The 16,163-nt window shown below is 53.1% G+C and overlaps 7 protein-coding genes across 7 annotated transcripts; 4 read left to right on the top strand and 3 right to left on the bottom strand.

Annotated features, from left to right (window-relative positions):
- Positions 1–196: 196 nt before the first annotated feature.
- Positions 197–898, bottom strand: MYCFIDRAFT_82430 (uncharacterized protein; the record flags this gene model as incomplete). Its single annotated transcript, XM_007924653.1, has 1 exon — positions 197–898. One exon carries the CDS (start codon positions 896–898, stop codon positions 197–199), a length of 702 nt encoding a protein of 233 aa, XP_007922844.1.
- A 795-nt stretch (positions 899–1,693) lies between these two features.
- Positions 1,694–5,229, bottom strand: MYCFIDRAFT_130964 (uncharacterized protein; the record flags this gene model as incomplete). The annotated part of the gene is made up of 3 exons (XM_007925140.1): positions 1,694–1,772; positions 1,841–2,322; positions 2,404–5,229. 3 exons carry the CDS (start codon positions 5,227–5,229, stop codon positions 1,694–1,696), a joined length of 3,387 nt encoding a protein of 1,128 aa, XP_007923331.1.
- A 28-nt stretch (positions 5,230–5,257) lies between these two features.
- On the top strand, positions 5,258–6,714 carry MYCFIDRAFT_186306 (uncharacterized protein; the record flags this gene model as incomplete). Its single annotated transcript, XM_007925139.1, has 2 exons — positions 5,258–5,280; positions 5,712–6,714. 2 exons carry the CDS (start codon positions 5,258–5,260, stop codon positions 6,712–6,714), a joined length of 1,026 nt encoding a protein of 341 aa, XP_007923330.1.
- A 570-nt stretch (positions 6,715–7,284) lies between these two features.
- On the top strand, positions 7,285–8,989 carry MYCFIDRAFT_194059 (uncharacterized protein; the record flags this gene model as incomplete). Its single annotated transcript, XM_007925138.1, has 2 exons — positions 7,285–7,593; positions 7,778–8,989. The coding sequence occupies 2 exons, from the start codon at positions 7,285–7,287 to the stop codon at positions 8,987–8,989; spliced, it is 1,521 nt and encodes a 506-aa protein (XP_007923329.1).
- Positions 8,990–9,708: 719 nt separating this feature from the next.
- On the bottom strand, positions 9,709–11,218 carry MYCFIDRAFT_82434 (uncharacterized protein; the record flags this gene model as incomplete). Its single annotated transcript, XM_007924654.1, has 2 exons — positions 9,709–11,040; positions 11,210–11,218. 2 exons carry the CDS (start codon positions 11,216–11,218, stop codon positions 9,709–9,711), a joined length of 1,341 nt encoding a protein of 446 aa, XP_007922845.1.
- A 943-nt stretch (positions 11,219–12,161) lies between these two features.
- On the top strand, positions 12,162–13,333 carry MYCFIDRAFT_88420 (uncharacterized protein). The gene is made up of 3 exons (XM_007925137.1): positions 12,162–12,451; positions 12,505–12,780; positions 12,830–13,333. The coding sequence occupies exons 1-3, from the start codon at positions 12,293–12,295 to the stop codon at positions 13,166–13,168; spliced, it is 774 nt and encodes a 257-aa protein (XP_007923328.1). The 5' UTR covers positions 12,162–12,292; the 3' UTR covers positions 13,169–13,333.
- A 512-nt stretch (positions 13,334–13,845) lies between these two features.
- MYCFIDRAFT_214026 (uncharacterized protein) lies at positions 13,846–16,122 on the top strand (the record flags this gene model as incomplete). The annotated part of the gene is made up of 1 exon (XM_007925136.1): positions 13,846–16,122. One exon carries the CDS (start codon positions 13,846–13,848, stop codon positions 16,006–16,008), a length of 2,163 nt encoding a protein of 720 aa, XP_007923327.1. The 3' UTR covers positions 16,009–16,122.
- Positions 16,123–16,163: the final 41 nt, after the last annotated feature.

The following is a 16,163-nucleotide window of genomic DNA, read 5'->3' as shown; positions in this document are numbered from 1 at the left end:
ACGTAGAATGCGGAAAGTCGCTAAAGCTAACGCCAAGCCTTGCATGTGACAGTAATTCAAACACCTCAAATGCCCGCTTGTGAATCTGACAAACGAAAGAACGCCCAAATTCCATCATACTTGTCCTTTATCGCACATTATGCAGCTCGTAAACAAATGGCTCCTCCTACCCTCCTTCCTTGCATATAATCCTAGCCTATGCCGGCTTCGGAACCGTCTGATTAAGGCGTTTCCGAGCACGTGCATCCCAGGCACGGCTATTTGTAGCGTCAGTCGGGTATGTGAAGCCTTGAGTCGTGATGATAGCTGGTATATCATCCAGCGTATGGGTAGCAAGGTAAGTTTGCCCTTGACGGCGGGCCCAAAGAAGTGCTTGTGTCAATGGACCAGCATCTTCGCCAGTCGGCCAGTTCACAACGCTTTGAATGACGTCCCGAAGGGCTGGTGCACTCGCAACTCGACGGGTGGGATCATTTGGTCTCAAGCCGGTCACATCGTAAATGTTTGTGAAGGGCGCAGTAGACGTGATGAATGCCTCGGTATATGGCCTCGAGTCTGGGTGACTGCTCGCCTCCCAGCGCTTCTTGGTCCAGTCATCGTCGGCGTAGGCTGTCTTGCCGCCTGTGCTGACTTGATGGCGAAGGGCTTGATCACGCCTATCACGGTTGTCCTTCGTCAGAGTGCCTCGGGCGTGGAGCTGTGCCCTAGCAATTTCTTCGGTGCTGAAATGGTTGCGCATCAATCGCTTCATGACGTCGAACCATTGTGTATGGTTTGGGAAGAAGGTAAGGATTTCGCGCGCACCCATTGGGATTTGAGGGAGGCGGACGTCAGGACCGACAGCAGTGCCGAGAAACTGGTTGTAGGAGGAGGACACTTTGTGGCAATTAGCTTCCATGTTTATACTGGAACAGGTAATACTACTTACTCGTGTTGCTGTCGGGATTAAGTATTAGAGGCGCTAAGGTGGTACTTGGTTCCAGTGAATGAGACAAGGTCTGAGGTAGTATGTCTTGGTTGTCTGTAGTTGTGTTGGAGGCCTGGAGATGGCTCGCTAATGCCTGCTGGTCTTCGATGTGTGTCTGATGTAAGTATTAGGTTGAAGAAGCAGGTTGGAAAGTCTTTTTGTGCGTGGCAGCAGAAGCATTCACCACGCTAGCTCGAGCAGCTTCACTCGCATGTGACAACTATTAAGCCGCAGAGCTTCCGATTGGCCTATTGAGAGCAGTCGTTCACTTACACTTGTGCTATCGTCTGCTGATCGACAATAGCCGCTGAAACCCGTATCACATGCTGCCGGAAGATCGAGAGGCCGTGCTCGTGACAATGGAAGCCGTGTTTAATGCCGAAGCAAGAAGAAAGTATACGAATGCTGCTTGACGATATAGCGCAGTTGCAATTGAGACATGAGTACCTTGATGCTTTGCTTGGTTGTCCCAACGTCGGCGCTATATAGTGCAATATGGACGAAGAGAAGTTCCAAGTATAGACTGTCAGCTTCTACGATGAACAATGAGGGCTTGAATCTCGGGCTTTCTCGCGCAAAGTATCAGGCATGACGTTGTCCTCCAGCACAATGAAGCCTTTCTCCTGCAGTGCTTGGAAAGTGGTGGAGCTGATGGATATCGTGCTTGCTATGGCTTTCTGCTCGATCGTAGCTACTCCTTTCACTCTTGGTGATGCATTCGGACTATTAGCTAAGCAGTTCCTTGATGTCCTCAATGCGTTGCAACTTCTTCTCTTCGTCGCTCATCATGCCAAGGGAGCTCGCACTAATCCACACATTAGTATCACTGGTCGTAATGGTGGAGATAATTGAAGTGGACAGCATGATACTCACATGAATTTCTTCCTCTCTTGAACTTTTAGCATCTTCTCTTCAATGCTTCCCTCGACGATGAACCGCTTGACTTCCACCTCTTCGGTCTGTCCCATTCGATGCACGCGGTCGATAGCCTGCGCCTCTAACGCGAAGCTCCACCAAGGATCCATCATATATACCCGCTTGGCGCAAGTCAAGTTGAGGCCGACACCACCAGCGCGAAGCGAGAGTAGCAGGATCGTGAACTTCGGACGATTCGCGAATTCATTGAGCACTTTCGCTCTTTCCTTCTGGGTCATGCTACCGTCAAAACGCAGCCACTGTATATTGGCACCAGTGAGAGCTGGTGCAAGTAGATCGAGGAAGGAAGTAAATTGGCTAAACACAACTGACTTTGTCGTTGGTTCCTGCTTCTTGAGACGCTTGAGAGTTGTGATCAAGGCCGTGATCTTGGCAGATGACAGCTGATTGACTCTGCGCAGCGAGATCCTCGTGCTCTTCTTCGGAGTGGAAACCTGCTTCTGGCTGCTGGAATAGAGCTCATCATCATCTTCATCAACATTTATCGCAGCGTTCAGGACATCGCTTTCGTCCAGGTCTGCATCATCGTCGTGTTTGATGACTTCGAAAACGTCCTTGGCATTGATAGGCTCGCGACAATTGAAACACCTTGGTAGCTCGCCCTTGGACGCCTGATGTTCGATATAGTCGAGCAAGCATTTCTTGCAGGCAGAATGCCAGCAACCAGTAACGCACTGTTCTTCCATAGGCTCCTCGCTACAGATGGGACATTCCATCTCAGATTCATCCTGGATCTGCTTCAGCACATGAGCGCCATATTTACTTGCATCGGTTTCGCCTTCATCAGCCTCGAACTTCTCGATCAGTGCGCCCAGGTCCATGTCGTCAGCCAGTCCATTGGCGGTATCTGCAGCTGCAGCTGCATCTTCTTCCTCGGCAACAATTGTCTTGTTTCGTGTCAAGATCGGGTGACAACAGCTTTGCCGCAGCCTCAAGATCTGTGCAAAGATGGTCGTGTAGCTTTTCATCAGTGTGCCGGCCTCCAGATTGTGGTTAAAAGTCCTTCTCGCTCTGGTGTAAATGTGCTCGTATACATCTCTCTCAGGGTCTGACAGCTTTATCTTCTCGACATCAATCGTCCTATTGGGTAGAGGCACCAGTGCTTCGCCGCTTGGAGTCTTCATATCTTTGGTTCGACGTAGAACGAGTGGCTCCAGGACAGTCTGTACAACATCTAGGGCACGCACAAATTCACCTTTCTCGAATGGGATCGTGATGAACGTCTTCCAGAAACTAAAGTTGCTCCAGGGCTCGACGCGCAAGAATCGTACCAGCGAGAAGAGATCTTCAAGCCTGTTGACGATTGGCGTTCCGGTCAATACCCAACGATGGGTTGCTGCCAGCTCGTAGCAAGCCTTAGCTGTTTTTGACTGCCGGTTCTTGATCATGTGCGCCTCGTCGAGAATGATGCGCCAGTACTCAACTCCGAATAAGCCTCCCGATGAAGCTCGATTACCGCCGAGCGTGCTCGCAACGGAGTTGAATTCAGAAAGCACGACACCGTAACTTGTAATGATGACATTCGGCGCCGAACTGATGTTGGATCCGCAGCAGATGGTCTGCAGATTCACTCCTTTCTCGTTGCCGTAGTAGACAAGCACCTTCAGCGACCCAGCTTTGGATGCCTTTTCAGCTTCGCTTGCCCATTGTGCAAGCAGCGACATAGGTGCAACGACCAATGTCGTAGCAGGTGCACGCTTCACAGTGGACGAGGCCATGGGCTGTCTTGCGAGAGTACTGACAGCATCCACTTTTGCGTCGGTCTCACCAATTGCGCCTTCATGTTCCGGCGACTTGTGCGTGTGGACCAAGGAAAGCATTTCGATGGTCTTGCCAAGGCCCATCTCGTCTGCGAGGATGCCACCCAGGCAAGTCTGCTCTTGCACAGGGAAGTCAAGACTCATTTCACCACTGTACGGATTGACGTAGAACATTTCTTGGCCATCAACGTCAGGCAGATCTTTATCCTCAGCGTCTTTCGTTGGCCAGCTATATTGCTCCCATAGTGGATGCATACTCTGCTGCTTGTGCTCGTCTTTCTCCCGCGTCTCTTTATTCAGCATCCAATGCAAGGCTTGCTTTTGATACTTTCGAAGGTCCATCACGAAGGTAGATGCGGGCTCGGCGGTAGGCGTGTTGAAGTCGAATGATTGGGCTTTCTTGTACAGACTATCCAATTGATCCTGCTCCAGTTCCTCACCCTCTTCGTTCTCTTCCGAGGGCGGACTGGAGCCTACATTCTCCCTGTCCTGGCTCGGCTTCTTCTTGACGTCCTGTTGATCGTTTTGCTCGGCTACCTCCGCGGCTTGCAATATGCCTTCACGCTTGTGCTTGGCGGTAAGCTCGCTCGTGGTAGACGGTTGGAGGTTGATCTCAGAGAATAGCTTCACCAATCCTATCTGTCGAAGTCTCAGATCTCGCTCCTCCGTGGTCTCTTGGGCCTCAAAGAAGCCAGTCTGTCGGTTGTTATCCGCTGGCTTGACAAGACTGGCACTTTCAAAAACCGAACGCAGCAGAAAGCAGCGAAGCTGAATATAGACGGTATCATTCGTCCGTATTCGTTCCGGGGCAAAGATGCAGTGTCCCTCAAAGTGGCAGACTTTCTGGTCTATGAGGGCACCAATCCACAAGGCAGAGTCTTTCTCGAGACGTCCAATCTCCGTACCACTTTTATCCGTAAATCTCACAATGACATCCTGCGTGCGCTTCATCTTCTCCACCATTTTGCCGCCTCTGCCCATTTTCGTTGGTAGAGTCTGCCGCACTCTCTGAATCTTGACCACATCGTCAGGCTTCAGCAGGCCAGTGCCACTGCGAGTCGTCCATCCCGCCACGCCCAGCGCACCTATGTATCGCATGTCAGGCATCGATTCCAGCGCGGGTCGTTTGGGTGGCGTGCTCGTTCCATTCTGGACGCCATTCTGCTTACTGCCGCCCTCGCTCTTAACATTTAGCTTCTGCTGCTTCGGTGCGGGCGGCGTTGTAGACTTCTTGCGCGGGGATGCTGTCGCCTTCCAAGAGCCATCGAAGTAAGCGTTAATGGCCTGCTCGAGGTTGTTTCCATGTGCTGCCTGCAGACTACAAATTGCCTCAGCCGGCACACTGGCTCCCACGACAGCCAAGAAGGTGTCGGCGTCAAAGACATTTTCCTTGTTTGCCGAGCCGTCTGGCTTCTCTCCTTCTGCTTCTTGGGTTGAGCTTGCAGGCAGGGCATCGACTTCGTCGGTGAGCGTTGCTTCGGCGGAGAGACTTGCGTCGTTCAGGTGAGAGCCGTCGGCAAAGAATCGGCGTCGTTTGTACGGCCGACCATCGATATCTGTATCCATTCTGTTCCGGCATTTGGGCTGTACACAGATGTACACACTGATGGCAAAAAGGTTGGCCTTGGGAAGACGCGTGACGCGCGCTTTGGCGCTCAGCCGCAGCCGTGCTGTCAATGACGCTCCACTTTCGCGTGCTGTAGTTCTGCTGTAACTTAAGCGATCTATTCACTGCCATATGAACAATATCTTTGGCTTATCACAACAGTCAGAAATGTCAGGACAATGATGGACGGAAGTGTGCAATAACATCTGCTGGAAGGACCGGGTCCACGCTATAGAACTATACGATATACGATTGCCATCATGAAGCCTGCGAAGAGCTTTTTGGGGACTTTGGCTGCCACCAGAAACATCAAATCCATCAAGCCCGGCATCCTGCACCACCCTCAAACACGCGATGCATCCAGTATCGACCAGCCGGCAGCAGCCATCACATCTGCTGCAGAAATCAATGCCGCCAGGACGTACTGCTTGGATTTGCTGAGGAAGTACGACACCCCATCGTCCCTGCTCTTGCCATACATTCCCAGCCATGCTCGCGATGCATATGTCGCCCTCCGAGCCTTCAATATCGATGTTGCTCGCACGGCAGATACGACATCCACTGCTGCCATTGGCATGATGCGACTGCAATTCCACAAGGACGCCGTCACCAAATCTTTGGCGGGAACGCCACCCACACAGCCCATCGCATTGCTCCTGGCCAAGGCTGCACACGACGTCTGTCAGCGATCGTCAGGGAAATCCAGGTTCAGCAAAAGTTGGTTCATGAGGATCATTGACACAAGGGGAAAATATCTATCCAATCCTCCATATCCTAGCATGGCCAGTCTGGAGAGCTACGCCGAGAATACCTACAGTACCTTGCTCTACTTAACATTACAAGCCTTGCCGATGGGGAGTGTGGCCGCTGATCACATCGCATCTCATATAGGCAAAGCCATTGGTATTTCCGCCGTCCTTCGAGGCCTGCCTTTGATCGCGTTTCCTGGTCCCGGCAATGCGCACAGCAATCAAGGCGGCATGGGAGGCCATATGGGTGCTACACGGCATGGCGCTGTCATGCTCCCCTTGGACGTGATGGCTGAAGCTGGAGTTCGAGAAGAAGACGTGCTGCGCAACGGCGCTCAAGCCGAAGGGCTGCGAGATGCAGTCTTCACTGTGGCCACTAGAGCGAACGACCACTTGATCACTGCCAGGCAAATGCTGGCTAATATTCGAGCCGGTCAAGATGCGGGCCATGAGTTCGAACATCAGCACGAAGAAGAACACGTACATATGCCTTCCACTTTCTCGACAGGACGATCAGAAACTCCGGCGCAAGAGGTCGAGCGAGCGTTCGGAGTCTTCATGCCCGCTGTTGCTACACAGATGTGGCTTGACCGCTTGCAAAAGCTTGACTTTGATGTCTTCCAGCCGAAGCTGCGGGTCACAGATTGGAAGTTGCCGTTCAAAGCCTTTTGGGCGTATAGTCGCAGGAAGATATGATCGTTGGCATATCAGACCTGGTTCGCTCTTCTAGCACGACAGTATTGCATCTTTTGTGCTAGGTGAGGGACATGAAATCCCCACACTCTACCAAAATCGGAAGGCTAGTCTTGGCAAGGCTGCTGCCATGAGATTCCAGCAAAAGCTGGGCCTCCCTCCGATTCCGTATTGTGCGGCACTGGCTGTCTTGGCGCCTATATACCGTAAATTCGATCAGGACACAATGCATTGTGGCAGAGCTTATCGAGCAATCAGCTGCATTTCAACACTGCTTGTGTGGCTTGTCGGTCGTCCCAAGACTGCTGCTTAGTAGCTCAGCCAAAGTCCTCAGACACGAGTCCTTTCACAGGCCCTTCGCAAATTCAAATGCAGGACCAAGTGTCGCTATATAATTTTCTCCTTCTTTCCTTTCCGAACCCACGATCAGCTTTACTCCATCACCACCATATCATTCTCCCGCCTTGTCCATCTCTGAGAGCTAACTCCAATCTGCCCTTGCCAGAAGCCGGAATTCTTCGACAGCTGACCACCTTGCGGTTCAGACTGACTTGCGAGGCTTGCGAAGTCACCATGTTCCCGGGATTTTGGTATCTCCCCAAGGCGACTATGCCACCGTCTACACCTAAGCCGTCCAAGGATACTGTCGAACAGGATGAGACCGGGACCAAAACTTGGGAAACTGTGTTGGATGGAGCACTCGATAAGATAGCCGATCTTCTCAACGCGCACCGTGCTATGCAGCCTCTCTGGAAAGTAGTAGAGCTTGGAGCTGACGCCGGCGAAGCCTTACAACACCGCTTCTCAGGACCCCTCAGAACGGATGTCACTCGGGATACAGCTGGAGTCCTTTGTCTTCAATCGATTCTACCCATCGTCTCCGTGAGTCGGCTCTTTTTCAAGTCCTTTGAATCTGGATTTGCAGTCCTAGTGTACGCCGAACTTATGCTTTTAATGATCTTGTGCGGTGAATGTTTTGCCCTCACCTATGCGCAAGCGGGCATGAACAGAGCCCGACACTTGGATACCAAGACGCAGACCGTGAATCTCGGATACCAAGACGCAGACCGTGAATCTCGGATTCGAGAGGAGTTTGTTGGCTCTCGCTTTGTGTGTCATCATCGTTCCGCTGCATAGCATACTGGAGTTGCATAGCACACTGAGTTTGCTCGATGCGTTTTCAGCGCTCGGGGCCTTCTTTCTGCCGGATTGGCTCCTGAGTGTGGCGAATGTCCTCGCCATTCTGCTCGGCATCATCGACAATACCCAAGCTGGGCGGGAGTTGGCGACCGGCAAGGATCGTGCCTCAGATTCCACGGACGAAACCAAGAGCTGCCGCAGCGTCGAAGATGCTCCCAAGTCAAAACCAGAGCTCAGAAGGACCAGCGTCAGCAGGAACAGCGACACTGCAGCACCCGCAGCACCAACACCGAACCTCACTACGATATTGCAAGGAAGTCTTGGGATCGCACAGAACAACATCAAGCTACTCGAGCTGGCACGGACCACGGATAGGAACCTTTACAATGCCAACGTAACAAGCTACAGGGCGAAAATGGCAGAGATGACCGAAGCTCATCGTGCTGAGACTGCAGACCTGCAGGATCGACTTGTGAAAGCGAGCAAAGCTTGTGGCCAAATGCAAGCTACCTCGCAGCAAGAGATCGACGGACTCAGACGGCTGCTCTCACAAGCACAGAAGCAAATCGAAGCAGAACGCAACACAATCGTCAAAATGAGAAGCTTCTGGGAAGCAGACGTCATCTCCAAACGCAACGCACTCACCGAGAAGCAAACCCTTCTGAACCAAGTCACCGCCAAGCTCGACTCAACGACGAAGAGATTCAAAGACCACGCCGAACTCACCAAATCCAAAGAATCGAAACGGACAACCCAGGCCGTCCAACAGCAACAAAAAATCCAAACCCTCGAATACTCCCTCACCCGCCTTCAATCCGACCCCTCCACTTCCCAAGACACACTGCACGCAACCCAAACCAAACTCCTCGAACAGCGCAACGACGACCTCAAAGAAATCCAGACGTTGAAACACCAACTCGAAGACGCGCAGCACATCTCCGAAACTTCCGAGAAGAGGGTCAAAACTCTGAGGAATTGGTGCGAGTATTGGCGAGAAGCTGCGGCCAGTGAACACGATATGCGGATCCGTGCCGATGAAGAGATTGAGCTTGCGAAGGAGGGGATTGAGAAGATTGGGGGTGAGGAAGTTGAGGATGCGAGGAAGGAGGACGAGGAAGATGGGTTTGAGATGGTGTGAGAGGATCGGGATGAGGAGGATGGTGTTCTTGAGGTCGAGGAGGAGAAGGAAGGATGAGGAGGAAGATTTCGAGGGTTATTAGAGTGATGATGAAGGACGGAGAAGATTATTACTCTGTCGTGTCTGTGAGTGACGATGAGGCGAAGTCGAAGCCAGTGAGCTTGTAGAAGCAGCAGTTTGCTCACTGGCGGGTGTGGGACAGCATTGGAGTTGTGAATATTCTTCGTGCGTGTGGTAGTTACTTCTGCTAGCGTGAGCTGCTTTGAAGCCAACCAACCCGAGAATTGAATTTCTAATACACTTGAGCCTTTCACCTTCATTCCTTCCTTCTCTGCTACAGGTGATGCGCCTTGCTCGCCGCCTGCTGATAATGCATCAAATTCTCCTCGGTAAGGCACAGATAGGCTAAGAGCTCATCAATGATCCCACCCAAAAGCAATGGGTGCAAGGGCCAGCAATGTTTCGACGCCGCTCACTCCGAGTCAGAGCGGTGAGTGCTACCAGCTTCATTGCCACTACCTCAGTTGTCTCTCGTTCGACTGGAGTCATGCCTTTGTACACAAATGTAGACCCATTCTATGCTGATCCCTGGATGCCTTGCCATGTAGTTTCGAACCGCCTCCCAATGAGACCCATTACCGCCAATCGCCCTTCATCTACACATGCTTGTTGTTCCTTGTGCTATGCTCAACGCCGAAGACCTATGCCGAAGTTGAGTTCTACTCATCGGTGACAATATCAGGGATGCGAGCTTCTACTGCCTCTTCTGTCAGCGCAACGCCTCCTTCAACTTCAATCTCGCTTCCAAGACTGCTGCTGCTGCTGCTTCTTAGGCCGATCTTTTGGTTCTCACCATTCAGCTCACCACAGACGGAGTTCGCTTTTAGCGGAGCGAGTGGTGATCGAGTGGGCGTGGGCAAGGAGATGGACGATGCCGTAGAAGACGCTTCACAGGGAGTGCCATGGACGCTGCCTGTGAAGAGACTCATCGAATTCTCTGGCGTAATTCTCGAGAGGAAGCCATGATTCTCGGCACGCTTGCCATCGTCAAAGCCAGCATCGTACGCGCAGCCTGACTTACGACTCCATACTGGGCACTGTAGCGGTCCGGGGCAAGGGAAGAGCTCGGCGCTGTCGAGCGGCGACTCGTCTTCGATGTTTGTGTTTGTAGGTGTCCAATCGACGGAGATTTGCGTGGAAGCATCGTCGGTGCTGTCGTGAACGGTGATGTCCATACTTTGCTGAGACTGAAAGCTACGCAGTATGTGAGGCAATGGTTGGCGGAGACCTATGTTTCGGGCAATGTTGGCGTCCATGATGGGCAGGCCTTTTAGTTCATTGAGAAAGTGGGGTTCGTTGCGCAGCACAGTCTCGAAATTCTCATACGCTCGGTCTCCGAAGTATGGACGGCAACTGTGGCAGACTTGGAAGCAGCACTTGTTCTGAGAGCGTTTGCCGAGAACGCTGTCTTGCTTGGTAGGAGTGGCGATGTTATCCTCGCGGGGCACAGGCGGCGTTGAGGTGGCGCTTGCGGGGAGAGATGCGCTCACACGGCAGTTCTGGTGAGGCGCTTGGTAGGTCGAGCCGATGGAAGAGATGACATTCTGCGCAGTGAAGCTGTTCCGGACAGAGTTCGGAGGCGCAGTGGCGGACAGGCTCTCCTTCTCGGTGATTACGGAAATGAGCTTCTCCTTCTGGGCAATGAGCCTGTCAATTTGATCGACATCATAGTCTCCATTTCGAATGCCTTGGATGACACTGGAGCTCATGTGCAAATGTTCGGCCACTCGAGCCTTTGCGTCAAAGTAGTCGCTGCTGTCGGGAATGACAGGAGTGGCGTCGATGTCGGGCAGCGATTCATTCTGCGGGATGCGGTCGTCCTGTTCGCATTGGTAGAGCCATCCTAGATCGGACGGGCTTCCGCACATGCCGCAGATCAAGTCTTGGCCGTGCACTCGATTCATCATCATGTGGGTGCATTGCGGCCGACGAGCATACCGGGACATGCGAAACGAAGGCGACGGCGGCACTGTCGCTGGTGCAGGTCCCACCTGGCCTCGAGTCAGACACGGTCGGCGGTTTGTTTGAAGCATGGCGAATCATTCGGTGCGGACAGAATGGGAGATGTGACGAGTATGGGGTGGAGCTTGCGAAAGATTTGCCAGCCTGCAAAGGCAGAGGTGACTGTTCAAAGGGGGAGGCAACGCGCTTCAAACTCACCTGCTGCATGGCGGGCATCAAGGAAGAGAGGCTCGAGGAGTTGGTTCGCGGGGTGGAGTTATAAAAAGGGTCTCTGCTGTTCACTTCACGCTCCGTTGCGGCGGTGAATGCGTGCGGTGCAGTGCTTGCCAGGGCCATCGGAGCATGTGCAGATTGCGAGACGAAACGAAACGAGAGAGAGGCAGCAATGGCTCAATCTTGCGATGTGCCTCCGCTGGCCGTTGTAGCAATGTGCTGAAGATAAGGTACAGCAGCCAAGGCTTGTCGCGTGTGGAGGCAGTGGAGGGTATGAGGTGAGGGAGGGTATGCTGTTTGTGAGGCAGCAATCGAACTTGCCGATGCAGTAACATGGCCACTGCCAGAATGCACATGAGTGAAGTCGAGACTGCCCTGCAAGATGGGCTCCATCTCGATATCATTATCACCTCAACCAAACGTTGCCAGCAGAGCTCTTTTGTGCAACCCAAACGCCGCCGCGCCGCGCATTCCACCCATCCCTACGCCCATCCCCATCCCCATCCCCATCCCTTCCGACGCGTTTTTCCACCCGACAATGCATTGTCGCGACGTATGTGACGTATGGTGTTGTATTCTGTGCACGCGACCGAGACATGCAGCGCGTGGGAGGGGAGAAGCTCTGGATACTGCCACATAAACGTGAATTGAGACACCCCCAATCGGCCTGTGATAAACGAGTGATGTCTACAGCCAGCGCCCACAATGATCACAGATCAGCGATAGCAACGCGAGAGGAACAACTGACGTTGATGCTCGCCCGCACGAAAGTTCACTTGCCGACATCGAATCCCACACCATCCGCCATCCGCCATCCGCCATCGGCTTGATCCTGGCCCATCCCTGCATCCTATGGCAACGGCGGCCGGGAGCGACCACAGCGCATCAACAGACTCCACCGTTTCTGCCTGGCCTACACCTCCATACCACTACCACGTACACAACCCGCCTCACCTTGCTATTTTTGCTCACCTTGTCGCGGCAGACCGTAATCGACGCGGTCCTGCGCATCGCCTGCCCAGCCCATCCAACACGTTCCGTCGCGTCGCCTGATATCGAGCAACAAGAATGTCGCAAGTCAAGTTCGAGCAGAAGGAGACGGTGCGCACATCCACCGCATCGGGTGCACGTGCTGCACCGTCGCCAGCGGTCGGCAGCAAAGACGATGTAGCACACAAGATTGGCAATGCCCTCACGCAGGGCTCGGGACCAAATGGTTATCTTGCTGTGAGGAAAGGACGCGTGCGTGGACAATGAATGGTTGCTGATGCCTGCGCCAGTGGTACCTCAAGAAGCTCCAGGAAGACCCTCTGCGAACGAAGATGATCACATCTGGCACGTTGGCTGGTCTACAAGAATTTCTCGCTTCGTGGATCGCGAAAGACCGAAGCAAGCATGGCCACTACTTCACCAGTCGCGTGCCCAAGATGGCCGTATACGGTGCCTTCATCAGCGCGCCTCTCGGACATGTCATGATCTCTATCCTTCAAAAGCTGTTCCAAGGACGAACCAGCTTGAAGGCCAAGATTCTCCAAATCATCGTCTCGAACTTGATTGTATGCCCTCGACGAGTTGCTGTGCATCATTGATGCTGACATTCCACAGATCTCACCAATTCAGAACGCCGTATACTTGACTTCCATGGCTGTTATCGCCGGCGCACGCACCTTCCACCAGATCCGTGCCACCGTAAGAGCAGGCTTCATGCCAGTCATGAAGGTCTCCTGGATCACCTCTCCACTTGCTCTTGCCTTCGCACAAGCATTCCTGCCCAACGAGGTGTGGGTGCCATTCTTCAACGCCGTCGGATTCGTCATTGGCACATACATCAACGCTCACACAAAGAAGAAGAGACTGCAAGCTCTTCGAAGGAAATATCAGGACAACCGAACGACGGATAGCCGAAGCGAATACGATCGCCCGCCCGCACCAGGTGGATACTAGGAAAGAGAAAGGGGACGTGTCCAAAGAAGTGGCGAATGTGTTGTTTGCGGAAGGCACGGACGTCCGGCTCACAACATTGGATGACTTGTAATTTGAGACTCGCGCGCCGACACACCGAGGCGGTGAGAATGTAGTTAAGCGAATTTGTTGACGATTCTTTTTTCCAGGTCTCCCTTGACCACAGCTTTTGGTGAGAATGCACTTGACAGCGGTGAGCGGTGAGCGTTGCAAGTCCATTCGCACGAATCTCGTCCACCCAGCCAGCCGGAAGCATTTCACATCACAAGATCAATGATTGACACGAACCCGGAAGAAAGTTGTTTGCTGCTCGTTACACAAGCCGAGTGCCAGACCAGTCGCATGCTGCTGTGCCTCTGTAGGCTCGGCAATTCAATGGTCCAGCCCATCAAAATCTGCAGCCTCGATGCCATGAGATTCATGTCAAAACGCCTAGCCTCCTGCTTCAGATAGGCGGTACTCGCGGGTTGCTGCATTCTGGCTCCGATGCTCAGCCATGAATGACAAGAGACCTGGATGACTTTCCTCGCATCGAGACGGTCGGTCAGGCCGGGGCGACATTTCAGCAAACGGCGGGACAGCTTTTCAGCAGCCGTTTCAAAGCTCAGTCCGAGGACAATGTACTGTCATCATAACTGAAGAAGTTTGGACTCTTCTCAATGGCGCTACACGGACCTCTCGTCCGTCGTTGGGATGCGCCTTTTGGGCTGCAACCAAGAAGCCATGACCTGGTGCCTTTCGCAACGCCAAGCAGTCGAGACATCTACTATCCAGGCGGCATCCGCAATCATCACTGCCTACCGTATGGCCATTTTGGTCACGTTGGACAATATCTGAACCATCCAGGGCGAAATCCATACCGTGCACCAGATCCGACAGGAGTCAGAGGCTTTACTTCGCTCACGGACAAGACTATCGAGACCACTGGAGACCTTGGATGGACGCTTGACTATGCAACAGCATGGCTCTATAAGTACCTCAACAACAGTAGACCGGACATCGCCGACGCAATCGACCATATTCGTGAGTCCTTCGACAGCGTGCGGTATAATGAAGCATTTCTCATCTTCGACATGCTGGATGCGGCAATATTTGGTGGCAAGCTGAAAGGGATGGTGTTTCTAACATGGTCGCCGCAAGCGAGTTGTTCGCCAGGCAGGACATCTGCGCCAAATGTGGTCCCAACAATCCCGCGCATCTGCATCCAACTCAACCAGCTGCTCTTTGACGACGGCGTAGCTGACGTCGATGAACTTCTCGAAGTCATGATTCACCAAATGATCCACGCCTACTTTCTCGTCAGCTGCGGTGCACAACAGCGAGGCGACAAGGCCGACGGGCGCCTCGAAGACGGAAAGCATTTCGCAGTCATCTTAATGGCGATCAGGGGAATCAGCAAGGAGTGCGAGGAAGGCGAGTTGGAGCTCATTTTTCATGCCTCGAAAAGGCGTCAGCGAGATATGGGCGTACCTCCTGGACGAGCGGCAATGACCACCGCTCTGGCTGCGAGGAGAGGGCTTGACCCGCACCTTGCCATCAATCCCGGTGGACAGCACGTGGGCTTCGGACTCGTCGATAATCAGACAAACTGTCTCCGAGACAACAGACACGTAACTCCGGCTGATGTACAAAATTGGCAGATGATTGACTTCGGCAGGTCGCTCGAGCTCGACATGGAAGCAAAGGGAGACAAGATCTGGGACTTCGCTGAGGATGGAAAGCTTGTGGAGATGGAAAGAAACAAATGTCCTCCTTCTGCAACGTACATTGAGATGCTGTGGGACGACAGAGGCCTGGTAAAACGCGTCATGGCGAAGCGCGAGAACGCTCTGACGTTCAAAAGCTTGGAGAAGCCGCTGTTGAAGCACGAGCGTTTTGAGTTGAAGGTACCAAAAGACACGACTTTCGAAATACTCAAGTGCATTTGGGACTACATCAGCAAGAATGGCTACTGCGCTACACCTCTCGAGAAGTACTTGCACGGGCCCGTGAAAGGAGGCGACGGTCCGCCAGTATTGTATCGCGAGCACACACCAGGGCTGCCAGCGCCTCCAGACACCAGCATCGTGACTCACATCAGAGTGTTCAAAGCCGCTCAGAGCATGAAATTCGTCGAGCTCCAGCGGTATGCCCTGGGACACATGTGGCAGGTGCCGTGGACCCACGAAGATCCCATGCTTCTGCTTTGCGAGCTTTACAACGTTGAGGATGAGCCCGAGCCAGGTCCAATAAGTGCAGAGCTACATAAATGGGCTCGCATGTTCCTTGCTAAGAGAGCACAACACGGTCCTACCCATCATCGCACCTACTTGAACCACGACCATGACATCTACCATCACCACCCGCCCGCGCCACGCTACACAGGACAGCCCAACATGACGAAAATCCGGTCGTGGCATGGGCCCGAGTTTCGGGATCTATATTATCAAAGCCAAGCATTCCGAGACGATCTTCAACAGGCGCAACTCATGGTCGTCACTGGCACCGGCAATATCCTCGCCAGGAGAGCAGCGGGCGGAGGGGCAAGCGCAAGACACCACCTCACTCGTGAAGCTGTCGTGGCACCTCTGGCTATCGCGAACGGTCCGGGTCTGCGTGGATTTCTCGACGACGACATTGAAGCCGAACCCATCTTGCCTCTCCCGGACATAGCTGGCTTGGATCTGAATGGCGGCGCTATGGGTAGAGGAGGCTTCGGAGTACCACGAGGAGGTCTGGATGCTAGCATTATCAATTCTCTCGGCGGCATTGGTGCAGGTAACGGAGTCCCACTCGGCGCAATTCCTCGTGGACCTGGGCTGAATGCGTACATGCCCATATGAGCAAAAAGGTTCTTCTTACAATCTTGAGCCCTTCATACTTTCGCGGAATTTTGAGCGTTCGCATGTCTATGTAGAGTACATAGCTGTAGATGTAGAGAAGAATTACTTGCATTCACAGCCCTAGCGTAAAAGCATGCCACACCATTCAGCGGCCT

Source organism: Pseudocercospora fijiensis, assembly GCF_000340215.1.
Source record: "Pseudocercospora fijiensis CIRAD86 unplaced genomic scaffold MYCFIscaffold_2, whole genome shotgun sequence".
Lineage (NCBI taxonomy): Eukaryota > Fungi > Ascomycota > Dothideomycetes > Mycosphaerellales > Mycosphaerellaceae > Pseudocercospora > Pseudocercospora fijiensis.
This window is presented reverse-complemented; position numbering and strand designations above follow the sequence as displayed.

Coding starts and splice junctions, on each gene's coding strand:
- MYCFIDRAFT_88420 (XM_007925137.1), top strand. CDS start 12,293: ATGTCGCAAGTCAAGTTCGAGCAGAAGGAGACGGTGCGCACATCCACC. Junction 12,452..12,504: donor GACCAAATGGTTATCTTGCT/GTGAGGAAAGGA, acceptor TGCCTGCGCCAG/TGGTACCTCAAGAAGCTCCA. Junction 12,781..12,829: donor TCATCGTCTCGAACTTGATT/GTATGCCCTCGA, acceptor GACATTCCACAG/ATCTCACCAATTCAGAACGC.